This window comes from Pimephales promelas, chromosome 6, assembly GCF_988280905.1.
Source record: "Pimephales promelas chromosome 6, fPimPro1.hap1.1, whole genome shotgun sequence".
Taxonomy (NCBI): Eukaryota; Metazoa; Chordata; class Actinopteri; order Cypriniformes; family Leuciscidae; genus Pimephales; species Pimephales promelas.
The window spans coordinates 18425853-18453627 of NC_142774.1; the positions used below are offsets into that span (position 1 = coordinate 18425853).

Consider the following 27775-nt stretch of genomic DNA (forward strand, 5'->3'; position numbering starts at 1 on the left):
ATAACCATGGAGTATAAAATTCAATATAAATTCTCGGTATTGCATTGGACTCTACGATCGGCGGAAGTTATCGAGCATCCTTACATCTTCACCGGAAATACCGCCGTGCATAGAGCCCATTAGTATGCAATTTATGAGTTTATCTCCACCAAAAGTGTAAACATTGAGGCACCATTAAAACAGTGAGAGGGCTTACTCAGATCAGTCAGACACTTTCCAGCTCAACCAATAGACTTAATGTCACAACTCATCTCCGTTTGTTTTTTGTTTGGAGAAGAGGATTCCCATACCTTCCTTTGATTCTGCCTGAATCCGAATTGCCTTCATCAGACCCGTTGGCCCCTCCCAGCCTCCCTCTCCCACCTCCTCTCCAAACTGTTACAATGGATTTAATGTGTTCTGTCAGTCCCCGTGTTTCTCTTCAGTGTCCTCTCCAGTCCTCAGCCATTCTTGCAGTCTAGTCATCATTGTCTCCCATCAGCCCCTCAGTGGTTATACCTCAGGACTGCTGTGAGCCACCTCCTCCTGGGCACTGCTGGAAAGGGTTTAATTATGCAGAAGGTGCTCTATAAAACGTGCAGGAGCTAAAGAACAGAACAGTGGCAGTTTAACTGCTCAAGACAAACAAGGGACTCATGTCATGATAGCATAAAAACATGGATTCATGGATCATCCATATGATGAAACAATGTTTTTTTTTTCCTCAAAGTGTTTTTTATTGAACAATCTTATCAAACATAAGATACACTTTTACAATACATTTTTTTTTTTTTTATGTTAACCCACCCACCCAAGAGCAATCCCCACCTGTTGCACAAATACACATATTAATTTGAAAAGCAGAAAAAAAAGAAGAAAAAACATTCATTTACATGTTTTAGAGAAGAAAGCACAAGTACAATATATTACTCCTCTGAAGTTGAGAGTAGAGAGGGATCCACCTTCCTAATTTGGTCCAGAACCGGTTGCCAGATATCAAAAAATTTATAGGCACAGCCTGCTGTAGCATACCTTATTTTTTCCATGGTAAGATTGTACAAGAGATCAATAAGCCACATTTTGAAAGTTGGAGGGCGCTTATCTTTCCATTTTAGCAGTATCTGCCGTCGAGCTAAAAGAGTAGTAAATGCTATGAGGCTTTTGTTGTTTTGATTTAAGTGAAAATGTTGCGGTACAATGCCGAATACAGAGATCATGGCTTCAGGCTCTATGACTGTCCCCAAAGTGTCGGAAATAAATTTAAATATAGACTTCCAAAAAACTTCAAGTTTTGGACAGAGCCAAAACATGTGAGACAGAGTACCTGATTCGGCTTCACATCTATCACAGTGAGGATCTATGTCTGATTTAAATTTTGCCAGTTTTACTTTAGACCAATGCAGTCTATGAACAACTTTAAATTGAATCACTCGATGTCTTTGACATATTGAAGATGAATGAATGTTTTTCAATATAAGTTCCCATACATCCTCAGAGATTCCTATAGACAGTTCCTCTTCCCACAATCTTTTCACGTGAGCCAGAGGTCCCATATTATGAGTATTCATTACCCTATGATGAAACAATGTTAAGAATCAATCAAGTGTATAGAGTATTAATCTAAAGTATTAAACTTCTGACTACAAGTTGTCTACAAGTCAATTCTTACATATCCTTAATCAGTGACAGTGCTCGGTTATGTGTGTGTGTGTGTGTGTATATATGAAGAGTTCAGATGCAAAAGCCTCTAAATGCCATTTGAAATTTTCTTCTTTAATGATGATTTTTTATCAAATTTATATATTTAAGTTCAATAATTTCACTTAAATAACAATTAATAGGTAATTATCATTGCCATTTAAGTGAAATTACTGAACTTAAATATACAAGTTTGATAAAAATCATCATTAAAGAAGAAAATTTCAAATGGCATTTAGAGGCTTTTGCATCTGAACTCTTCATATACGTATATATATATATATATATATATATATATATATATATATATTGATACTTTGGTAGATTTAATATCAGTTATTTTTACTTTAATATAAGTACATCTTTACTTGAGCCAGTTTCTGTAAATGTATACTTTTTATTTTATATTAATATTTACCTACTGTAAGTATGACAATTGGCTACTTTATGCAACATTGTTTTCTGTAACCATTGGCCATGGTGACTACAGCTTCTCCTTCATTATAACTACTTTTATATTGCTTCCTATCTTTTGATGGATAAGAATAGATGTTAACTCCTGAGCTGACTGAATGATCGATACTTATCTTTCTTTCCGCTCCTCTGTATCTAGTTTCAAATGGATGTATAATGGTGGGTGAAAATATAGATTTTACTTTTATGAATGAACTTCTCTGATATTTATACACAGTTATAATGGATGTGCATAATTTTAACCAGGCTATATTGGAAGAGACATTCATTTTTAGCTTTGTGTAACTACTGATCATTCTACAAATTGTATTTTCCATCTGTAAACTCATTTAAAGCGTAAATGGGTGGGAAGTCCTCTTGGGGTTGAGTCATGTTTGTGTGGCTATTTTTCTGTGTGTATGTGGGTTCTGAGTGCTGATCCAACTGGACACTTTTAATTAATTTGTGAAAAATAGAGGGAAAAAAAGAGACACCCAGGCGAGGCGGCAGCCAGTGAGACGGAAATAGTCCCTTTTCTTTGCTCTCCTCCCTTTTCTGCCCTGTCCTCCTTCTCTCTCTCCCTCTCCCTATGTATTCATCCAACTGTCCATCCTTCATTGCTGTCTTGCTCACACTACCCTTTTGATGTAATCAACGGGTGATAATTACTAGCTAGGCCATGTCTGAGAGAGAGAGAGAGAGAGAGGAAGAGAGAGAGAGAGAGAGAGAGAGAGAGAGAGTCTGAGAGGCATTTTAAGGCTATGCATGGGTCTTGAAAACTAGAGCAATAAGGAGCTGCTGTACGTAGTATACAGATACTAGAGGGGATTTTCCTTATTCAGACTTATATAATTTCCTCAGCCTTTGTCTTTTAATTTAACAATAAAACACACACAAGTGATAATTTTCACAATAGGTAGTTTGACACAATAATAAGTTAGGGTGACCACCATCAAACAAATCAAATGTGGTACGATTATAGGTTTGTGTGGGACATGTTACCAGCATTAAAACATACCCTGAAACTGTTGTATAATGTCTAACTTATTAAAAACATTTGTATTCTGCCTTTCACCTGATCCTTTAGTCACCTGATCCTGTAAAATAGACAACTTTGCCCTTTAGTCACATCACTGAGCCCAAGGGCAGCAGGCATCATGCAGATAACTATTTAGTTTTCTGACCATGTCCTACTAAAATCCAACAAAATAAACAATGAACGAATAAAATATAAAACAACATGAAATTAAATAGACAGTCTTATTAAAGGGGGGTTGATTGCGATTTCACTTTTTTCATTTTAAATAGTGTGTAATCTTGCTGTTGATGCATGAACAGTATCTGCAAAGTTGCAGCGCTGAAAGTTCAGTGTAAGCAGAGATATCGTCTTTTAAAAATCAGGAAGTATATTGCCTACAAAAACGACTCGATTGGGACTACAGCTGGGTTTTAGACGTCACTAACCCACACATTTGCATCACATTTGCACATGGGCAGTTCATTTTAAATGTATTTGCATGTATAATTCCAGACGTAGCCTTGTGTTTTATTTTTTTCAAACGCCAGCGCTGGCTTTATAGCCACTAGGCTACTAGTTATGCTATTTTGTGTCTACGACAAACGCGTACAAACATTATGGACCTGAATTTTGTATAAGTACTAATGTTGTAAATGTATTTTTCATATATATATATATATATATATATATGCTTTATGATGTTATTTTCGATTTGATTAAGAACGTAAACTTGCCAACGGCATTTGAGTATAACATTAGTAACCAGTCAGTTGCTATTGTTGCCAGTCAGATGCTATTGTGTAAAACAAACGTGTATAAAGTTAAAAAATGTAGCAAATTATCATTCAGAAACGTTTAGTAAGAGCAGTGTGTGGTAAGGTTCTGTTTGCCTCTCTTTATTGCCGCTTTCTCGGTCTGATTCTGCCTCAAACTGATACTGCAGTTCAACACATATTTACATCTGGACCGGAGCTCATGACATGCACGTTTCTTAATCTTCCGGACAATGTGAGCGACAGTTTAGCCAATCACAACACACTGGCCCAAACTAACCAATCTGAGCCCACTGTCTGTTTCTGAGGGAGTGGTTTCATAGAATCAGGAAGTGAACCGCTCGTTCAGGGGACAGAGGAGAGCGCTGCCGACAATAAAGGTGAAGTTTATGAAAAATAAGACAAACCACAAATACATGTTATATTGCACCCCGAATACAATCATGCAAAGAAAAAAAGCAGTCAACCCCCCCCCCCCCCCTTAAAGGATTAGTTCACTTTTGAAAAAACTTTTGCTGATAATTTACTCACCCCCATGTCATCCAAGATGTCCATGTCTTTCTTTCTTCAGTCGAAAAGAAATTAAGGTTTTTAATGAAAACATTCCAGCATTTTTCTCCATATAATGGACTTCAGTGAGAACCAGACTGTTCAAGTTCCAAAAGAGAATATAGCAAGAGAGAATATAGCCTCAGAGAATATAGCAAGGCTAGCATTTGTCCTTAGAAAAGTTACATTTTTGGAATAAGTTTTGAAATAACCGATCGTTTCGCATGATAAGACCCTTATTCATCGTCTGGTGTCGTTTAAAGACATTTGAAGCTGCATCTGAAACTGTTATTAACACTATCTTTTGGACCTTGAACCATCCGGTTCCCATTGAAGTCCATTATATGGAGAAAAATCCTGGAATGTTTTCATCAAAAACCTAAATTTCTTTTCGACTTTATAAAGAAAGAAATGGACATCTTGGATGACATGGGGGTGAGTAAATTATCAGCAAAAGTTTTTTCAAAAGTGAACTAATCCTTTAAGTATACCTCAATGTGAATCAGAGGTGTGGAGTTAAGCAACTATTTTAGGACTTGTGTTGCCTTTTGTGAAGGTGTAGAAAAAGACCAAAGTTCAACCACCAGAGCTAACCTCAGTCTGTTCCAACAGAAATGTATTGATGGTTTTACTGTGTTCCAATGACCAGCCAAGTCGTGAATCGGTGGATCTAGATTTAGCTTCAGTATCAGCAACCTTTCTAACTTGAGGCACATCACAGAAACGCAGAACAATTCAGGTTGTAATTTAAACCTGAAAATGTAATTGTACATTTCTATTAAGCTTTCTAACAATTGTGTTTCTTGTCCAGTGTGAGATCATATTAAACAACTCAGTGCTAAAGTAGTAGTACATCTAAAACAAATTGTACTACTATGATTCACTCACCATCAAGTTGTTTAAAACTTGTGAATTTCTTTCTTTCTTTTTTAGAAGAATATATCCTGGCCATGATTTTTATATTATGAAAGTGAATGAGGACCAGGGCTGTCAAGGTTAAAATGACAAAAACACATGATCAAAGTAGTCCAATAACTTTGAATGATGAGCAGGCTGTCTGACGTTTATTCACTGAAACTTTTGATTTCTAGCCTAACTCTCTTTGGAATGTTCTTGAGAGAAGTAGCAATGTCTGATTTGTGAACGAATCAGTATTCTTTCTGAGTCAGATCTTTTCAGTGAGTTGATGGATCTAGTTCACAAAACCGATTTTAATGATTCTTTGTGAAGTGTGAACTGATCTATAGTTCTCAATTTCAACTCACTGTCTCGGTTAGCTAATCTCAGTGATTAACAAATCACTAAAGGGGAAAATAATCAGTGTTTCTCACACAAAGCAATCTTAAACTTTCACCTCAACCCACACTTTCAAATGTGACACATACACACACATTACCTTAAGCATCTGGCATCCTTAAGTTTTTGTCATTCAAATTTGTCTCAAAGGTGATTCTCATGATTGGTATTCTATAATTTTGTAACTGTATCACAGTCAAAGAAAATTGTTATGAAATGTTTTGGTTTATTTGTTTGAATAAGCATAAATTAAGGGAGTGCAACCAAAAAAAAGATGATAGATTCATTCCTCATTGACTTTTATTTTATGGTAATGTTTGGCCAGCATATTCTTCAACATTTCACCATATAGGCCAATTCTACAGAAGAAAGTCACACAGGTTTGAAAAACATGAGAGCAAGTAAATAATGATGTTTTTTTTTTTTTGTTTTTTTTTAAGAGTTGTAGAGCTAGCTTACTTGTGTTCCCATGATGCTTAGAGACCTGGTCCCTTGCTATACCATGACAGTTGTTCCCAGTTGAGAGCACTTATCCGCCTCAACTCTCTCAAACTTGACAGTTCTCCGAGGTTAGAATTTACCAGTAAATATCTAGCTCTTGTGAACTTAAAGAAGTTTATTAAAGGAGTAGTTCACATTTAAAAAACAAAAAAAAAACAAAACAAAAAAACTTTTGCTGATAATTTACTTACCCCCATGTCATCCAAGATGTCCATGTCTTTCTTTCTTCGGTCGAAAAGAAATTAAGCTTTTTTTTAATGAAAACATTCCAGGATTTTCTCCATATAATGGACTTCAGTGGGAACCAAACCGTTCAAGGTCCAAATGAGAGTTTCAGTGCAGCTTCAAAGGTCTTCAAACGACACCAGACGATGAATAACGGTCTAATCTAGCGAAACAATCGGTAATTTCAAAAATAAATAAAAAAGTTTAAGTTTTATAAGCACAAATGCTCGCCTTCCTCTGTTCTTCGAACTCGTTTATCAAAATGAATGAATCTTTTTTCAAGTTATGACTCAAAGGGTCCTAGATAAGACCCTTAATCATCGTCTGGTGTCGTTTAAAGCCCTTTGAAGCTGCACTGAATCTCTCATTTGGACCTTGAACCATTTGGTTCCCATTGAAGTCCAATATATGCAGAAAATCCTGGAATGTTTTCATCAAAAACCTTAATTTCTTTTCGACTGAAGAAAGAAAGACATGGACATCTTGGATGACATGGGGGTGAGTAAATTATCAGCAAAAGTTTTTTTTAAAAAAGTGAACTACTCCTTCAATTTGCCTAATAGTGCTTGTCTGACTTCCCTAAATAAAGACTTCATGTTTTGAATCTTCATTCTTCTGGAAAACAAAAAACACATTTTTCATGCTTGTCTTGTCATCTTATTTAAAAGATTTCATTTCAAGATGTCATTCAATATGTGTATAGTGCACTTGAAATGTCCATAAATCTTCTTAAGCATATCCACACATAACCTTAAAGAGGTCACTTTTCTTTTCTTTGATTCTCCTGCCAATGATTCATCCTTGTCGCCACGCCTTCGACTTCCCACGTAATGGTTTCATCCTCACTGCGTAATATAGCATCACAAGCCAAGACTCCCCAAAGTCACAACCTCCATCCAGATACCTGGGACTGCAGTCTGCTGTCTGATTCTAGAAGGGAAGCTGTAAATGTGGGCAAGCAAGAGAGAATGCTAGCATTTTCAGCCATGGAGACCAGAAGTTGTGGGACATTTGATAGAGAGTTTCAGTGGATTCTGGAGTCGATATTTTGTGCAGGTTTGGGATTTTGAGAGGAAATTGCAGATCATGGCTGTTCGCCACAAACAGAGGTGATGCTTTCCATTTGCTTTCGCGGATTTTATTTTTTGAAGAATAATTTTTACTGCAGTATAGCCTATGTGTACTCATTTTCAAATGATAAACGTTGTAAAAGGGTTGAACTAAACAGTGAGCTCTTGGTTAGAAGGTGAAGATGAACATTTTAGTTACCTGTCAGCCAATAGTGTTGGAGGCAACTTTTAAGGGAAAATGCATGCTAGGAATTCACAATTGACAACGAGCTGTCTTTTTTTCAGGGGAATCATTTTAAATGTCTTAATGTCTTTACCGTGGTCATTAGAGCTGCTAACCACTTGCTATAAAAGAACTGTTATGCTAATGTGCTGTTCCTTTGAGAAATGTTTCTGAATGAAGCCCCATCTTTTTTAAGCAGACAGCAGCGCCTCATTGGCAATTCATTAACAGTTTAATTTCATTCCAGTGAAGGGAGACTACAAACAAAGTGGAGTCAGGTTACAATTCAGATGGATTATTTTAATTGTGGTTTTACAGACTGATTCACACTATGTGACTCATTTATAATATATAATGATATATATCGATATAATATGATGTTGTACATGTGCTAAATACTTTCCATCACCCACATAGCTCATGTATGTCGCCAAGATGTCTTTTCCATGTGTTCGTTTTTATCTTGAAAATAAAACTTTTAGTTGTTTAGTTGTCTGCATTTTTAGTAATATGCAATACTACAATACAACAATGTTTACCTGTTGGGTTCTTGGAAGATTTAAAAAAAACGTCCATGAATCCCCGTAGGTACTTACTGCTAGGGGTCTAAGAAGAAGATATACAGTATAAAATATTCATTTTAAAGTGTAAGACAAAAAAAATGATCAGTAAAAGCCACATTAAATGCTATATAAAGGGGTTAGTTTACCCAAAAATGATGTCATTAATGACTCACCCTCATGTCGTTCCAAGCCCGTAAGACCTCCGCTCATCTTCAGAACACAGTTGAAGATATTTTAAAATTTAGTCCGAGAGCTTTCTGTCCCTCCATTGAAAATGTATACACGGTAAACTGTCCTTGTCCAGAAAGGAAATAAAGACATCATAAAAGTAGTCCATGTGACATCAGTGGGTTAGTTAGAATATTTTGAAGCATCATAAATACATTTTGGTCCCAAAATAGTAAAAACTACAACTTTATTCAGCATTGTATTCTCTCCCGGTTCTGTTGTCAATCCGCGTTCACGAGTCCGCAGTGACGCTGCTGACGTGTATCTGGTGTGTCCGTGTATTCAGGTTTAAATAAATATGGCTGGGCAAAAAAAACTGCAAGTCTTCCTCTGAGTTGAAATCCTTAGACATGTTTGCGAAGATTTTTTTGTTTACAGCGTGCGTCTCACTTACACTGTAAACGAAGCTTGGGCACACTGATAACACGTCAGCAGCGTCACTGAACGCGGCTCGACAACAGAACTGGAAGACAATACAATGCTGAATAAAGTTGTAGTTTTTGTTATTTTTGGACCAAAATGTATTTTCGATGCTTCAATTTTCTAACTAACCCACTGATGTCACATGGACCATTTTGATGGTGTCTGTATTTCCTTTCTGGACAAGGACAGTATGTACATACATTTTCAATGGAGGGACAGAAAACTCTTGGACTAAATTTAAAATATCTTAAACTGTGTTCAGTTAAACATTTGTAATTACATAAGTTTCATTTTTGGGTGAACTAACCCTTTAATGTATTATTATGCGGTACCTGGGTTGGCGGAGGATCTATTCTAGTGTATTTACTGTATGTACCATTTATTAATATTTTGTATTTTGATTCGAAGTTTTAGTCATTTTGTGCATTTGTCTTTTTATAGCTTTAATTGATATTTTATTTACTTTTATTAATTTTAGTGCTTCATCTTAAACGTATTTATTTCACTTAGCTGCCAAGGAAACATTTGAAGAGTTCAGATGCAAAAGCCTCTAAATGCCATTTGAAATTTTCTTCTTTAATGATGATTTTTATGAAACCTGTATATTTAAGTTCAGTAATTTCACTTAAATAACAATTAATAGGTAATTATCATTGCCATTTAAGTGAAATTACTGAACTTAAATATACAAGTTCGATAAAAATCATCATTAAAGAAAAAAATTTCAAATGGCATTTAGAGGCTTTTGCATCTGAACTCTTAATTTCTAATTTTGGCTTAAGGTTTTCATCTACTATTTTATTTTATTTTTTTCATTTTCAATTTTTTTTTTTTTAATTTTTTTTTTTTTTTACATTTCATTAGTTTTATTTGTAATTTTTTTAATAATACAAACAAACTAACAAACACTCCTCCTTTCCCTTTCTCTCTTTCTCCCCATCATATTTTCTGTCTGTCAGGACACTGCACCAGCAGTTTGAGAGTTATAAGGAGCAGGTGAAGAAGATTGGGGCAGAAACTAAACGACAGCAGGCTGTCCATAAAGATGATGCACCTACCTGTGGCATCTGTCGTAAGACCAAGTTTGCAGATGGCTGTGGGCATCTGTGTTCCTACTGCCAGACCAAGTTCTGTGCCCGCTGCGGGGGAAGAGTGTCGTTGCGTTCAAATAATGTAAGGACCCTTTCATTGCTTGTTTCTTCTCATCCTCCATGTTGTCTTTCTCACTGTGGAGTCACTTCCATTGACACATAATTTACCATTTGAATGTTTAATTTGTTTAATTATGCTTGCTTTAGTTTTTTATTGTTTGTAACCACATATCAGTTGTTTGATTGATTCACTGCTGAGGAATTTACTGAATCTGTATAAATCATAGAATTTAGCAAATTGGCGAATCCAAATTCAGAATACAAACAGTTAATCTCGGTTTCTTCTATTCAAACAAGTCTACAGATATAAACTGCGAAATCCAAACCACCCACAGCTCCTCTGAGCTTTATAAAGACTCCGTTCTTTGAGTGAAATCTTCATTGACTTTACAAAGCACCAGCAGGGTAAGGTGGGACTGTTTCCAGCAGCACAACATGTGAGGGTCTATTTTAAGAGCTCATCCTTGCCTGCTGTCTCTAAAGACACCCTCCCTCCTCTAGAGTGACTTACCTGAGATTGGACTCATCTCACTGGGCATGCTGAGGAACAATCTGCCTTAGTTCCGTCCTCCCCAGCTGGGTGAGGTCCCCTACTGTCCCTACCCAAAGTTTTCAATAAGGAATAGTAACGGGGGGACTCTGAAAGCAGTGTTCTGTGGATACTAGTAATATGACAAAGTATTTTAAAGCAGCTCAACCTTACAATGCTGTTTATATTCGGGATGCACAGTATACTGGCACAATTTTAAGAATTGTCCAGTATTGGCAATTTTAAGCTGATATTGGATGTGTAGATTTAGATCATTGTCTAGCAATAACTTGTAGTGTTAGTCCAAAAATGAACATTCTTTCACCAATTACTCACTCTTGTGTTGTTCCAAACCTGCTTGACTTTTGTTCACCTTCTAAACACAGATGACATATTTTTTTAATGAAACATGAGAGACTCCTCTGAATCAAGTTTGTTCTTACACTTCAGACAAAACAAACAAAAAAAAGCATAGGAAATCAAAAGCTCACAGGAAAAATCATACAATGATTAGCAAGCAAGCAATCAACGTTATTTATATAGCACATTTTCAAACAACAGACATTGCCCCAAAGTGCTTTACAAAAATGATGACATTAAACCATAATTTAATATTACACATGTTTTTAAAATAAGACTTAAAGGTGCAATTGATGGAGTTAACGTCACGTGGAATGGATTATAAAATAATCAGTTAATATTTCGGTAGTTCGCTCTTGTTTTTGCATATGTTTTTTGTTAAAAGGCATGAATTGTGCAGTGCTTGTACTGACTGGCACACTGCCAAAGCACGCACAAAGTAAGCTATTTCTCTCAGAAAGCGATTGTGAATTTGCGACGTTCTTGATGTTAAAAAGAGTTATTAAGTACAATAAGCTGTGAAAAAGAACTCAATGTGGTTCTTGCACTGACACAGCTGAAGCGCGCACACAGAAACAGCGTCTCTTGCATGCTATAATGAATTCAAATCTCTTTCACATCTAATTGCGCTTGAATGGTCGAATACACACACAATTATGTCAAATGCCCATCTTCATGTAAACACCGTCGGTTATGTCTCAAGTGAAAGTAAACAGTTGGGTGTAAACTGGATGTGTATCAGTATAATGGATCCCTGCATTCACTATTTTAGTGACAGCACCCTAAGATATTTGCTGCTCTCTGTCATTAAAGTTAATCAAATAATTGAGAAAATAACTGCTCTTGACTGAATCCAGTACATTAATAATAATAAATGTAAAAGTAATTCATGTAATTTGGTTCTTTGTAAAATTAAAAAATAAATATCATTATAAGGAGCAGGTGAAGAAGATTAGAGCAGAAACTAAATGACAGCAGGCTGTCCATAAAGATGATGCACCTACCTGTGGTATCTGTCGTAAGACCAAGTTTGCAGATGGCTTTGGGCATCTGTGTTTGTACTGATTTTGGTATTATCGCCCACCCCTAGTTCATTTTTCTTTTTATTGACTGCCTGTCTAAAAAATATTTCCACACAATTTGTCATGTTGCATTGCATTATCACAAATAAAACAACTGATCCCAATGTTTTCTTTAAATGCATTGTAAACTCTGTTTCAGACCAGTCACATGGCCACCCATGTATAATAATTAAATTTTTTTTGGTAACAATAAAGATTTATAATATTAACTGTTTATTTGTTACCACTAGCTATTAAAGGCACAATATGTAAGATTTTTACATTAAAATATCCAAGAATCACTAGCACAGTGTTTCACTTGTGTACTTGCATTTTACCAAATGTCATTTTTAATTTTAATATCCCTCCTCATTGCGTCATCTCCTCATTATCCTTGGTTTTCCGACAGTCACTATGACATAATTCATGACCCAGCTGGAAAGGTGCGGCATTCAGAGCGCTTAAAAGCTGTTTTTACAGCTGGTAAGACCTGCCAGCGAGAGAGGTAGCGCACAGACAGGTGCACATTCCTGTCCAGGGGCGGAGTGGGACCAAAAAATCTACCGGGAAATTTCATAGACCACCGGCCCTCGTCGCCGGCACGATTAGCCAATAGCATTTACAGTTTTAATGATTCAAAGGGAACTTTGTTGTACTAGTATGCTGGAGTAAAGTTCATAAATGGTCGTTCTTTCCCATAGTACTTTCTAAAAGTAGTTGGGTGGACTCTGTGCCTCTACGGGGGTTCGGGGGCATGCTCCCCCGCAAGAAAATTTTGGACATTTTAAGGTTATAATGCATCAATCTCATGCTCTCTGAGAGATCGAAATTAAGACCCATGAACTGCTCGTTGAACAAAGAAAAAACATTAATTTGTACCAGGACAATAAAGAGGGCTCAAATATTTTTTTAGTTATGAGAGTCTCAGTTTGCATTACATTATCAATGGTGTTTTAGGATGCCAAACAATTATTATAATAATGTAATAATGATTTATAATTATTCCTATGACGTACTGTAAAATCCATTTATAGCCTATAAATGTGTAAATGAAAATGAGTATTTCAAAAGTATAGTTTAACCTACATTACACTATAATATAGGAAAATTAAAATACTTTTGTCCTAATTTCTTCACTTGCAAGAAATAAACCCTTGAGCTTTTATTTAGGAGAAAACACCAGATGATCGCGAGAGCAAAGTAATCACGCAGAACAAAATGCTATTCTAATGTCAGTTATTATAATGGCGCAACGCCATATGTTTTCAATTTTAGTTCGTTGGCAAAATATAACATAAAATATAAAATTAGGTTTTACATTTTACATCTTTACATATCTGTGTTGGGAAAAGGGAGAAGAGAGAGTTCGGCAAGGCGGATTCGAACTCGCGTTCAGCGCATCAAAAAGCTGCATTCAAACACTTCACGCCTTACGACCTACGCCACTGAGGCTGTTCTAAGACGGGTGTCGTTTTGCTGTAAAGACAGGCATTTAGTGCAAATATATGCTCCGTTATAAAAAAAAAAAAAAAAATGTTTTCTTCCCTTAGCTTGGGCCATGGCGAACTTCCAATACAATTCCAATACATTTTATCAGACCGGGCCGGCCCTCGCGGCCTCGTAACACTACCGGCCCACCGGGAAAACTCCCGACTCTCCCGATTGCCACTCCGCTACTGTTCCTGTCTGTGTTTGCAGTGACGGCGTGCTTGAGCACTACTGAACCCTGAGCAGTCCCTAAAAGAGCTTACACTGATAGAATGCGTCTTTTTAAAGATGACTTTCTATATGTGTGTTTCTGGATGCTGTCGTTACCTAGGGTGATGGGATGGCCACGATCGTTGCCGCGTGTGTCTGGGCCTCAAACACGCTGAGGCAGCTTTTGTAGATGAATCATGTACCCATTGTGGGAAGATGACCATCGGGGAGCTATGGTCGAGACTCTCGTTCCTGCAAAGGGGCGTAGTCCCCGTGCCTCTGTCTCAATCCAAACCTCCCCCATGGCATGGGACATACTTTCCTGTGCCGCCGACAGGATCGGGCTCTTGTGGAACCGTCCACCGTATCCCAACCCCTCGCTCCTGCAGGAGTCCCTTTGGAACAGGTGTCCAGGCATGCTGTAGTATTCACAGATGCCTCTGGCACCGGCTGGAGTGCCACGTACAACGGGCATGCAGTGTCAGGGGTGTGGAGTTGCTAACAGTACATATGAACCTGTTCAATGAGTAGTAGTCTTCTCGCCGAGAAGATCCCAGAAGAAGTTCCATAGGTTCTGTGCTTTCCTTCTTGCAGCAAGGGTTGAAGAGAAGGCTGTCTCCCTTCAGCCTTAAAGTACATTCTCAGCATATCATGACCACATAGATGGCAAAACTGTAGGAAAGCAAGACTTGACGTCAGCTTTCTTATGGGTCCAGACGATTAAATCTTCCTCTATCCCCCTCCATACCCTCTTTGGACCTTTCCCTGGTGCCTTGAGCACTTCAGAATGCTCCCTTTGAGCATTTGCAATCTACAGACTTAACCTTCTGGGGTCTGTGGTGTTTTCTGGGTCCTGGAGGTGTTCTAACATGCTTTGACATTTGTATTTTTTTACTTGTGAGATTTTCAAGGCTAAAGTCTGATTAAACTGTATTCAGCACAAACTCTGCTACAGTAAAATGTCAGCAGCATTTTGACAAACAAAGTTTTTAGTTTTGAGATAATGACGCTTTTGAGTGGTTTGTGAAAAAATAAAAAACATTGTCATTGAAATAAGGTCATGAAACCCATACTAATTATTTCTTTACAAGAATTTAGAAAATTGTATCACATAGCCTAGAATATTTGCTATGTGAAACTATGTGAAAATCATCCTGACTACTAGTGTTGCACGATAAATCGGCCTCCGATATAATATCGGCTGATATGGTCAGTTTTTTACACATCGGTATTGTTCCGATGTGAAAATAGGGTTGATGTAAACAGGCCGATAAAAAATTCCTGTGTATTTCATGTGTGTGTAGATGTGAGTGTGGGGGCGGGACGTTTGTTTTTGCACAAGCACATACATTAAGAGTGCAAGTACTGTCAGTTTAAACATCAAGTGGAGGAAGACTGGAACTTGCCTGCTGTTTTCTGTCAGCCTTACTAAGGCGTATTTTTGTCCTGCCAAAGCCTTATTTGACCGATGAGTGATGTAGATGACTGACTGCTGCGCTTGTTTAACTGAGAGAAAGAGCAGAGCGAGTGAAAGCCCCGGTCGCACGTGCCGTCTTCAAACTGTCTTGCTCTCTCTCCCTCCCTTGCGCATATTAATGAATTGAGTTGACTGAATATCTTTGAGACTACACGATGGTAAAAGGTCAGAAGACCGAAGTATACCAGTGGTCACTACCAGAGGTTGTGAATTGTGCTAAAATAACGTTGCCTTATCTTCTCTGAAAAGCTTTCCACATATTCACATGACATAAACCACACTTTCAATAAACAAAACAAAAAATTCTAGTAATGAAATGTTTTCTGTGTTGAGACAAATCTTGTGCGGTGTCCTAAACTGCCTGGATAATCACACAACGTGTGCCGTGGTCCTTATGCCTGGTTCAGATTACACGATTTTAGCCCGATTTTGGCACGATCCGTTAGATGTAGGGTGTCGTGAGGATTCGTAAACGACAACGGGACGCAAGATTCGATCGTCTCATCTCGTATAGTGTGTCATAGTGGGCGACTTGACACACTAAGTCGATCCCCGAACGACGTGCTGAGTGATCTGAGCTGTATGAAGTTCAGCGAACTTCTGAACCGCGTTCGGGGATCGACTTATCGAGACTATTTTTAAGATGGCTCCTGTCTGTATACACGAAGTAAACTGTCTTCATAAAGTTTCTTCTTATTAAATGGTCTGTACACTTACAAAGTTCTCAATGCTTCGTTTTGCATGTATGGAGCCTCACTATGTTTCTGTGTTAGTGTGGGGCTATTTTGAGCCTTGTTAGTGGTATAAAGTAGCGATTTCTTTTTACTTAGTCAATGCCCCCATTACTAGCATTATACGCTAAACAGTTTTTAGAGATAAAAGTCTTTACATTCGATTATCATGAAAACAAATCTCAGAGAACGATTGACTAGGTACCGATGTTTTATTAGACCAAAGGTTCATTGTTCGCCGGAGTTCTCCTTTAAACATGGTAACAAGTGGATGAATAATCATATGCAAATGATATGCAGATGAGGATATGCATAGTCAAACTAGGCATTGTAATCTCCATATATGGTTATTTCGGGGAGGAGACGCATGTGCGCACATTCTTCCGCTGACTGGGATTTATAAAGTAAATTTTGCGCAGGTTCTGCCGTCTGAACGGTTTTATAAGTCTGAATATTTTTTGTGTACCCCCATTTTTGGCTTGCGGGCTCACGTACACTTTTTGTAAGGATCCTACGCACAGTTTTATAAATGAGGCCCCAGGACTGCAATAGAGCACACCATTCACATGCTGTTCTTGTGTTTCCCTGTTGGGGGCATTACAGGTACAAACTCATGTTATCTCAATCATCCAAAAGATTTACTGCAGACCTCCCAAATCAAACACAATTTGTATAACAAAATATGATGCACAGACACAGATTCAGTGAGGCCTCACAGTTATGGACAAGCATCCCTCATCTGTGTTTTGTGACATTCTCATTTTAGTATGAATGGAAAACATGTCTAGAGGTGTCATTGTTCTGTTCTCACATTTCATCTCTAGCGGAGAGCCATACATGACCGTTGTTGGACATGTCTGCCGTTATGTATAGAAAAACACATCTGATCACACAGATATTATTTCAAGTTCAATATGTCAATGGCATTGTTCAATATGTCAGTGATACATGTATGAATATTACAAGCTTAAAACATTTTTAAATGCCCTTGACACTCTCAAATGTCTATTTTGATGCACAGGAGAAAACTGGGTTGCTTCACTAACACTTTCCCACCTCCTTTCCCATCCACCCACTCTTCCTTCCCTCTCTCCATTTCTTTTTCACACACTCTCTCTTTCCATTTCTCACCATTATTTATTTTTAATTTTAATTTCACACTTTTTCTCTTCCACCTCCAACCCCCCCTACTTCTATTTGCTTGTCTTTCACTCTCTGCTTCCTGGACTGCATGACTCAAGGAGGACAAAGTGGTTAGAGTTTTTCTTTTCTTTTTGTTGTGTGCTCTACTAATGTGATTTGAGGGAAGTGTCACGTCTGAATGTGCACAATCACTGGACTGAATGGACTAATGCCATTTCTGTTGCTAATATAAGTAGTTGTGTATGTATGTGTGTGTGAGTGTGTGATTTGAATCTTTTCCACATGCAAAACATTCAGTGAAAAAGTGAGTTCACACACAAAAAAAATATCCCATTACATTTACGGTAAAAAAAAAGCAGCTGTGGTTGCTAGAAATTCACTACAAGAGATATTGTGACAATGCTTCAGGGCATTTATGTGATCAACTTATAACAATATTTTAAATGTACTTATATAATGTTAATATAACCACTTGAACTACCAAAATCTGCTTTTAACTTACAAAGCACCATAATAATACAGGTGGCATAATATAAAGCCACATAAATCATTGTAAGTGGCCTGTCCATAAAACTTGGCCAATACTCATATCGATGGTTTACAGGTTAATTCACACAAAGATAACTCGAATAACACTAAAGTAATGCAATAACCATGAACACACACAGTAACACATTAAGAAACAACATAAGAAAGAAACTAACCTATTTAAATAAATGTAATCATATGTCATGAATGTACATCTGGGAATGTCTTTTTACTGTATTTCACTGTAAATTGCATGACAATTCATAGTTTTTAGGTGCAAAAAAGAGCATTGGATTTTACTGGCATTGTCACCTTATTGAACCTCTGTTGTTGATTTATCTTGCAAAACAATTCTGTTGATTTTTTTTTTCTGCTATATTGAGCACAAACAAAATTTGACTAATATTGCACCCATTATTTGTCTTCTGTTCATGCAAAGTGTCTCATAGGGAAAGACAGGGTAAGACATTCTGAGTATTGTAGATTCTGCATGGGCCACCAATTATTTCCTCATGAGAGCCAGCTAATAGGATACTAGCATGTGTTGGCTGAACCCCATCCCCCTCCCTTCCTTGTTGCTACCGCCAGGGATGCCGAAGTAGTTGCCACAGCAAGGGGGTTAGGGGAATAGGGTATTTGGATTTGTCGGAATATTGATGTCTCACAACTGGTTGCTCTTTAGTCGAATGGGTTTAACTTAAACACTACATAAGCTGTGCTCTACATGATTATCAGTACAGACATGATTCCAAACATGGAATGGACTGACTCCCTTTTCACTTAAAGTGCTACCAGTGACGAGAGAATGCTTATCTGTGCATGTTCACTGCACCTGCTTGTGCCCTGGGACTGCAATAGGCATGCCACGGGGTGAAAGTTCAAGGTCAAAATCCAGGGTTTTACCACGGGCGATATGGTAATGTCATATTCGCAACTCACTTTGTTAGTATTGATGAAAGCACACTGAGAGAAATACTTACCCTGCACTCCAGTGGGCACTTGTGACTTGTGTGTTTTTGTGCTATTATATGTGTGATGTGTTGTCTGTCAGGTGTCTTTGTTTATTACTGTGTTTGTGCTTGTCGAAACTTTGTGAATGACTAGTATTCGTGTTGAATTTATGCTGCTGAAATAAAAAATATCCTTCCTTTCTTGATTTTTTTAGCATACTACTGAACATCATGTGTTTTGTTTTAGTTGACGAAAGAAATTTTGTCAATGAAAATTGTATTTTAGTCTCTTTTTAGTAATGCAATTCTATTTAACCCAGTCAATATAGTATACGCTACACACTCAGAAAAAAAAGGTACAAAAGCTGTCACTGGAGCTGTACCTTTTCAAAAGGTACACTTTTCTACCTAAAGGCTGCATATTGGTACCTTAATGGTACATACTAGCACCTGAAATGTACATATTAGCACCTGAAATCAAATGTACATATTAGCACCTGAAATGTACATATTAGCACCTAAAATCTACATATTAGCACCTGAAATGTACATGCACCTGAAATGTTCATATTAGCACCTAAAATGTACATACTAGCACCTGAAATGTACATATTAGCACCTAAAATCTACATATTAGCACCTGAAATATGCATATTAGCACCTGAAATGTACATATTAGCACCTGAAATGTACATATTAGCACCTGAAATATGCATATAAGCACCTGAAATGTACATATTAGCACCTGAAATGTTCATATTAGCACCTAAAATGTATATATTAGCACCTGAAATGTACAAATTAGCACCTAAAATGTACATATTAGCTCCTAAAATGGAAAAAAAAAATTACCTTTTGAAAAATGACAGCCCCAATGACAGCTTTTGTACCTTTTTTCTGAGAGTGTGCCTAGTAGTATATAGACGAAACCAAAATTTTCTTTTAGTGTTTTTTTTTTCTTTTTACCCATTTCAAACAATCTCATCTTATAGTTATCTTATTATATTATTGGTATTTTAATGCATTATGCAATTCCTGCCTGGCCGCAAGCTTTGGGGTGGACAATGCAACATGCATTCACTTTAAACCAATGTATCCCGAAGCGCACTTGGTGGCTGGATAGAGACATCGATTTCCTGAGGGCTCCTCAGAGGAGCGAGCTGCTCATAATTCACGCAGGCAGCCCCCTCAAGAACTGCCCATGCATGCTCTTTCAGCTTAGTCAGATGATTATTTCACTTTTTTAATTCCTCTGAATTAAATGCAGCCATAATCACCAGATAAGTGAAACAGTGTGAATGAAAGGCTGAATTAAAATATCTAACTTCTCAAAGCCAGATAATATTAATTCATTTAATTTACCGGTCACATAATCTACACGTTGCCTCGGCAATGCAAGATGTAAGCCATTCGTAAAACATATCGTCTTTCTTCCCTCGAGAAGAAAGTCAATTGGTGCGAGGCTGAAACAGCCGAAAGCGTCTTTTTTTCCCCCTTTTTTTTTTTGCCAGCACCCTTAAGAGCTGACTGTGCATGCCTCCCATCCAAACAGTATCATAAACCGATCACGTGTGTCACGTCCCAAAGTTTTAACCTGGGCAGGAAGACACATGCTTTCAGCTTTGCTTAAACTAACAATTTAAGTTCCTAAGGGACAAACAACAACAAATAGACAGATCACATAACAGAGAGTGCTCACTGAAGAGCGAAAGCTATCACTTGTGTGCTGGCATCCCTTTGTAGCTTCCGTATATGCCATAAAAGATTACGCCATCACGCAACGGCAATAGGATTGGAATAGTTTTATTCATAATTCAGATACGCCTCACTAAGAGTGTAAAGTGATGTTAAGTGTCATTATCGATGCAGTGAGTTTCCTCTAAACTGGGAACTCACTATTTGGTATATAGCTGATAAATATATACAATGCATTTAATAAATAATAATGCAGAAACTACAATATATCAACTATGAATTAACTATAAAGGTTTGTAAGTACTTTATTACAGCATACTTATTCTAAAGTGTTACCAACCTTTATATTAAAACTTGTTTATTACTACTTATATTAGTATACTTTAGGGTTTATCAGTCCATCAATCCCTTACCTGTACATACAGTGTGTCTTAATTGGTCAGCAGCGGAAATGTTTTGAAAAGAGCAATATCCTTGTTGTGGCTTTACAAGATAAAGAAGCAATCTCTTCATAACAGCCTTTTTGTGTGAAAACTGCTTAGCTTAGCCATTAGCCATGTTGTTAATAAAAGGAATGAGTTTTACTTACCAGTGTAACAATCCCTTCTGACCAGCAGCTGGCTAGGCACTCTATTTATCCCTGTTCTGTTTACACAGAGTGCACAAATGCTGATGTAAGCGCATGTTATTCCTCCTTTCAGTCCTCCTTTGGTCTGCCAGTGGTTGAGCTGGCCAAACAAATATGAAAGTCCCTTAGGAGCCTGTATGATGTATTTGGATTGATGTGTGGCAGCTATAATTGCATGGATAGTATTTCTTCTGGAACAGAATGTGGCATTTGTATTGGGAAATATGTATTTTTCAATAGATCAGGGAACAATTTGGTTTTCCACGAAATTACCCCTTTAAACTATAGGCAGCCTGACACAGGTGTCTGTATTTTTTAACGTTAAAAGTCCCTTGAGTGCTTCGCTGGATCCAAACTGTGTGTGTTTATGATGTATGGGCAAGTTTTCTCTTTGAGGTGTGCAATGGACACTGCGTCAGCAGATCTGTCCGATTTTGAGAGGAAGGCAGTTATTTTTCATAACCCATTTCTTCTGAACTAGCTCAGTTGAGCCCTAGTCCTTTTCTCCAAAGACTGCAGATGCAATTTTCCTCTCAGTCCCAACAGCATTCGTTTATCTTCAGTATCATGTTACTGCTTTTGTCCTTTAAAGCTATTAAAAAACAACAAAAACACTATATTCCCTTTTTAGGGTTGAGTGATATAGTTAAAGTGTACCTTGATAGTTGTTAGTCTTTTGATCATTTATTGATAAATATAGACAATATTATAAAAACAAATGCCACATAATGTATTTCATTGAACTTTGAGTTATAATGCAAATGAGTCATTGAATCAAGTTTTAAATTGACTGACAAACAGTTTGAACTGATTTACATAAATTATTAAAACTTAAATTTTCTTTTCATATAATTTCACGAATACTTTAAATACACTCACCTTAACGGATTATTAGGAACACCATACTAATACTGTGTTTGACCCTCTTTCGCCTTCAGAACTGCCTTAATTATACGTGGCATTGATTCAACAAGGTGCTGAAAGTATTCTTTAGAAATGTTGGCCCATATTGATAGGAAAGCATCTTGCAGTTGCAGCATGCACACCCAGGGCACGAAGCTGGACATAGTCATAAACAATGCTCAGGTATGCTGTGGCATTTTATCGATGCCCAATTGGCAATAAGGGGCCTAAAGTGTGCCAAGAAAACATCCCCCACACCATTACACAACCACCACCACCAGCCTGGACAGTGGTAACAAGGAATGATGGATTCATGTTCTCATTCTGTTTACCCTATTTTCAGAAATCGAGACTCATCAGACCAGGCAACATTTTTTCAGTCTTTAACTTTTCAATTTTGGTGAGCTCTTACAAATTGTAGCCTCTTTTTCCTATTTGTAGTGGAGATGGGTGGTACCCGGTGGGGTCTTCTGCTGTTGTAGCCCATCCGCCTCAAGGTTGTGCGTGTTGTGGCTTCACAAATGCTTTGCTGCATACCTCGTTTGTAACAAGTGGTTATTTCAGTCAAAGTTGCTCTTCTATCAGCTTGAATCAGTCAGCCCATTCTCCTCTGACCTCTAGCATCATCAAGGCATTTTCGTCCACAGGACTTCTGCTTCTTTGTAAACCCTAGAAATGGTTGTGTGTGAAAATCCCAGTAACTGAGCAGATTATGAAATACTCAGACCGGCCCATCTGGCACCAACCATACCACGCTCAAAATTGCTTAAATCACCTTTCTTTCCCAGGACCAGGCCCAGACCCCTAAATGCATTGAAGCAACTGCCATTTGATTGGTTGATTAGATAATTGCATTAATGAGAAATTGAACAGGTGTTCCTTATAATCCTTATGGTGAGTGTAGATAAAAAATGCAAACACATTAGTGAAGATTTGTGATTAAAAAAAATCCAAACTAATAATTGTTTTCCCCCATTTCAATCAAACTTAGCTCTCTATGATATATTGTCATGTATAAATTATGCATAGACATTTGCATTGAAAATACAATTATCAATTATCAACAATAATTTTCAACCCTCAAAAATTACATTTTAGTATTATCATATGACATCCCCTTCAGCCAAAAAAATAACAATTTATATTCAAGCATATAAGTAATACAACAAGGAAGTGAAGAATACATTAGCACATTGTGAGTTCATTTTCGACTCGGAAATACAGAGATAAAGAAAATAAGTCATAGATTGTTGTGAATGTCAGGCATTTTGGTACATTATCATCAGAGCCCGACCGATAAAGCATTTTGAAGGCCGATACCGATACAAATATTTTTTGGTTTTAAAATCCGATATTCCGATATATCGGCCGATAATTTTTTATTTTATTTTTTTATTTCAGAAACGCGCAACAAAACATTAACAGATTTCCCTAACATTAGTTCCCTTTCGTAGTCACTCCGAGTTACGTCGGAATGACGGAGAATGGGGGTTTCGCATAGAAAGCCAATCCTCTTCGAGTATTTAAAAACAAGCCAATGAAAATGCCTTGGGTCTGCGGAATTTGCATAGCGTATCTCCGCCCCACCTCGTGGGTATAAAAGGAGGAAGTGAACGCAACCGCAGTATGTTTTCGCTTCGGAGCCAAGAGAACTTCTTCACTCCACAAGCCATTTTCACTGAGTACAACTCTTCGAGACGAGCGTCCTCTTCAGTGTTGGTGTGATGGCGGTACCCAGCGAGATTCTGCATTGCCTGCGATCTGTGCAGTGGTCTGCCAGACTTTGCGCTTTTTCCTGGTCGCCTCAGCGCTGAAAGAGTGAATTTCCTCCTCTCTATTGAAAGAGCTGCACGTGGCACGTCTTTTTAAAGATGGTTCACCCGTGTTCTTCTGAGTGCGGTCGATTCCTGTCGTCCTCTGATGGGCACGATTGCTGCTTTGTGTGTCTGGGCATTCAGCATGCAGCAGTAACGTTCGTGGATGAGTCATGTTCCTTCTGTGGGAACATGACCATCGCAACACTTAGATCTAGACTCAATGATCTTACAGTGAGAGTCCCCGGGTCCGCTACTCGTTCTGCTTCTTCTTCTAGAGGAAGCTCTTCGACTCGTGGACAGGGTGATCTGACGGTGACGGTGTGGAATAAACCCCCGACGCTGGTTCCTCGGGCCACACCCACCGCACCAGTGTTGGAGCCAGTGAGCCCCGAAACGCTTCAGACGTCTGCCTCTTCGCAGGTTCCGTCTGTTTCGTTCGGTGCTCCAGAGGATGATGCGATGTCGATCGCAGCATCACAAGGTGGGCTAGATTCCTCAGGAAGTGAGGATGCGGCTGCGTTGCCTCCCTCGGGAGGACGGCCATGCTATCTCGGGCCGCCGTGAGCATCTGGCTGGAGTGGAACCCTCCGCCCTGCCCCGATCGCTCACGGATGGATAATTGGTTTTTGGGCAAGGCTGCCGCCTCACGGCCTCAGCCGACCCCAATTCCTTTTTCCCCTGAGCTGCATGGGGAACTGACAAAGACTTGGAAGGCTCCTTTGACCTCCCGAGAACGCTCGTCAGTTTCCCCCGCCTTGCCCCTTCGGTACGCTGGGATTCCCCCGGTGGAGCGCTCTGTTGCGATGCAACTGTGTCCGCAGAGCGTATCCTCTCGAGTACTCCTAAGCACCCTTCCAAAGCCTGTAGATTTTCGTCGTCTATGGCGGCGCGATCCTATAGAGCAGCGGGACAGGCGGCCTCCGCCCTGCATTCAATGAGCACCTTGCAGGTTTTTCAAGCAAAGCTGCTCAGAGACATGCACGAGGGTGGGACGGACCAAGGGGCTTTTAACGAACTGCGAGCTGCCACTGACCTCGCCCCCCGGGCGACGAAAGTGGCTGCTCGCTCCCTTGGTCAGGTAATGGCCACCAGTGTGGTCCAGGAGAGTCACCTATGGCTCAACCTGGCAGATGTGCGGGACCCCGAGCGGACTCGTCTGCTCGACGCCACCCTCTCCCAGGCTGGCCTCTTCGGCGGCGCGGTCGAGGACTTTGCCCAGCAGTTCTCGACCGCTCAGAAGCAGACGGAGGCGATAAAACACATCCTGCCCCGACGGCCAGCTGCTGCCTCCACCCAGCTGTCGGTTCAGCCGCCCCAGCCTGCTCGCCGCAGAGGATGCCCCTGCGGCTCCCCTCCCTCCCGCACGCCCACAGCAGCAGCCTTCATCCAGGTCGCGTCGTGGAGAAGGCCGCAGGAGAGCGTCACAGCCCCCCGCTAAGCACCAGGCGAAGCGGCGTCCCTGAGACGGGCTGCTCAGTGATGGAGTTGAGTTTTTCCCGGGAGGTGGTAGCAGGCCCCCTCCTTCCCCCGGTGGAGGGCCTGGGGAGAATCTTTTGTTCTCAGCTCCCCGCTGCTCACCCACGGGTGGGCAGCACCCTGAGTTGGTTAAAGAAAGACTTGACACCATCACTGAGCACACAGACTGGAATGAGTGTGCACGACGCCCCCGTGCGTCACCCCACTCATTCCCCTCTGTCCCTCGACCACGCCGCTCCCCTCCCCCTCTATCGCCAGACCCCCGGCAGAACAGACCCCCGTGGAACGCTGGTCCTTCCCTGGTCTCTTCTGTCGGGGAGCGGGGCTCGACTGCGCACCTGCACGGGGTAACTCCCGTGCGCATGCCGGTTTCCCCGCCTCCTGGATCTCCGCATTTTAAAGCGTACTCTTCATCGATTGCCGTTCAAAATGCTCACAGCCGTTCGGACAATACCGCTACGGTAGCGTATATCAACCACCAGGGTGGTCTACGCTCACGTCGGATGTCACAGCTCGCACGCCACCTCCTATTATGGAGTCAGAAGCACCTGAGGTCCCTTCGTGCCGTTTACATTCCAGGAGACCGGAACCTGTCAGCCGACGAGCTGTCATGGATCCGTCCAATCTCCTGCGAATGGCGACTCCATCCCCAGATGGTCCAGCTGATTTGGGACCAGTTCGGGGAGGCACAGATAGATCTGTTCGCCTCCCGGGACTCATCCCACTGCGCCCTGTTTTACTCCCTGTCCGAGGGCACGCTCGGCACAGACGTCCTGGCGCACAGCTGGCCGCGGGGCCCACGCAAATATGCGTTTCCCCCAGTGAGCCTTCTTGCACAGACTTTGTGCAAGATCAAGGAGGACGAGGAGCAGGTCTTCTTGGTAGCCCCCTATTGGCCCACCAAGACTTGGTTCTCCAAACTGATGCTCCTCGCGACAGCACCTCCTTGGCCTATTCCTCTGAGGAAAGACCTACTCTCTCAGAGACGGGGCACCCTGTAGCACCCTCGTCCCGAGCTCTGGAGGCTACACGTGTGGCTCCTGGACGGGACGAGGCAGGTTTGAGTACTCTGCCACCTGTGGTGGCGGCGACCATCACTTCCGCTAGAGCGTCGTCCACTAGACACCTCTATGCATTCAAGTGGAACCTCTTTGTCAACTGGTGCTCTTCCCGTGGAGAAGACCCCCGGAGATGTCCGATCGGTGTCGTGCTTTCCTTTCTGCAAGAAGGGTTGGAGCGTAGGCTGTCGCCCTCCACCCTTAAAGTGTACGTCGCAGCCATTGCTGCGTTTCATGAAGCAGTTGAAGGTAAGTCTTTGGGAAAGCACGACCTGGTCATCAGGTTCCTGAGGGGAGCGAGGAGACTGAATTCTCCTCGCCCTCCCCTCGTGCCCTCTTAGGACCTCTCAGTAGTTTTAAGTGCTCTGGAGAGGCCTCCCTTTAAGCCTTTGCAATCGGTAGAGATTAAGTTTCTGTCCATGAAGACAGCACTCCTGGTTGCATTGGCCTCCATCAAGAGGGTAGAGGACCTGCACGCATTCTCCGTTGACGAAGCGTGCCTGGAATTCGGGCCGGCTTACTCTCACGTGATCTTGAGACCCCGGCCTGGATATGTGCCCAAGGTTCCTACCACTCCCTTCCGGGACCAGGTGGTGAGCCTGCAAGCGCTGCCCCTGGAGGAGGCAGACCCAGCCTTGGCACTGCTCTGTCCGGTACGTGCGCTCCGCGCCTACGTCGACAGAACGCAGTGTTTCAGGACCTCAGACCAGCTCTTTGTCTGTAATGGGGGGAGCCAGAAGGGAAGGGCTCTCTCAAAGCAGCGGCTGTCTCACTGGATAGTTGACGCCATTGCTTTGGCTTACCAGCAGCAAGGTCGACCGTGCCCCCTTGGTGTGACGGCCCACTCCACCCGGAGTGTGGCTTCCTCTTGGGCTTTAGCGCATGGCGCCTCGCTAACAGACATTTGCAGAGCTGCAGGCTGGGCGACACCGAACACATTCGCGAGATTCTATAATCTTCGAGTGGAGCCTGTGTCCTCTCGTGTACTCGCTTCCGCCAGTACTGGACCCGCTCAGGTGTCTTCGCTTGCTTGCCATTCCACTCCTCGGACTGGATAAGTGCGACATTCCTCAGTTGAGTCTTCCGTTGAAGCCCTGAGTCCTCCAGCACTTCTGATGCTGGCATCACTGCTTTGCTCTGGATGCCGGCTAGGTGCCTCCGTGTGTACAGTTCCCTCTGGTAACTGTCACATGTGTATTCTCCACTGTAAGCCTCTCTGAGCATGTGTCTTCCCTCTGCAAGCCATCTGCCATTCCTGGGGTTAAGCTTCTAGCCACCCTTAGGTTGGTACTCCAGTGGTTTTCCATATGAAGTCCCCTTGGACCATATGTGCATTCTTAAGTCCTCCCTATGGTAGGCATACTGCGGCATATTCCTCCCGGGATATGCTCCCCAGTGTACCTTGGTATTCCTGTGTTAAAGTAGGACTCCTGGTTATAAGCTAAGTTGTTAGGAGTCCAGACTTTCGCAGGGCACTGGAAGACAGCTGTGAAGGTGGCGTGATGGCACGGACCCCCATTCTCCGTCATTCCGACGTAACTCAGAGTGACTACGAAAGGGAACGTCTCAGT

The 27775-nt window shown here is 40.6% G+C and overlaps 1 protein-coding gene across 19 annotated transcripts in view; it reads left to right on the top strand.

The window, feature by feature from the left end:
- rims1b (regulating synaptic membrane exocytosis 1b) overlaps positions 1-27775 on the top strand; it is a 120821-nt gene that overhangs the window by 10545 nt on the left and 82501 nt on the right. For 11 of the 19 annotated variants that reach the window (XM_089132219.1, XM_089132204.1, XM_089132208.1 and 8 more), the window contains exons 2-3: positions 9959-10172; positions 18117-18137. In XM_089132219.1, the coding sequence (XP_088988345.1) occupies positions 9959-10172; positions 18117-18137 (235 nt within the window). Of the gene's footprint in view, positions 1-7388; positions 7602-9958; positions 10173-17247; positions 17260-18116; positions 18138-27775 lie in introns of those variants that run through there. The other 8 variants (XM_089132206.1, XM_089132223.1, XM_089132218.1 and 5 more) reach the window with 5 other exon arrangements.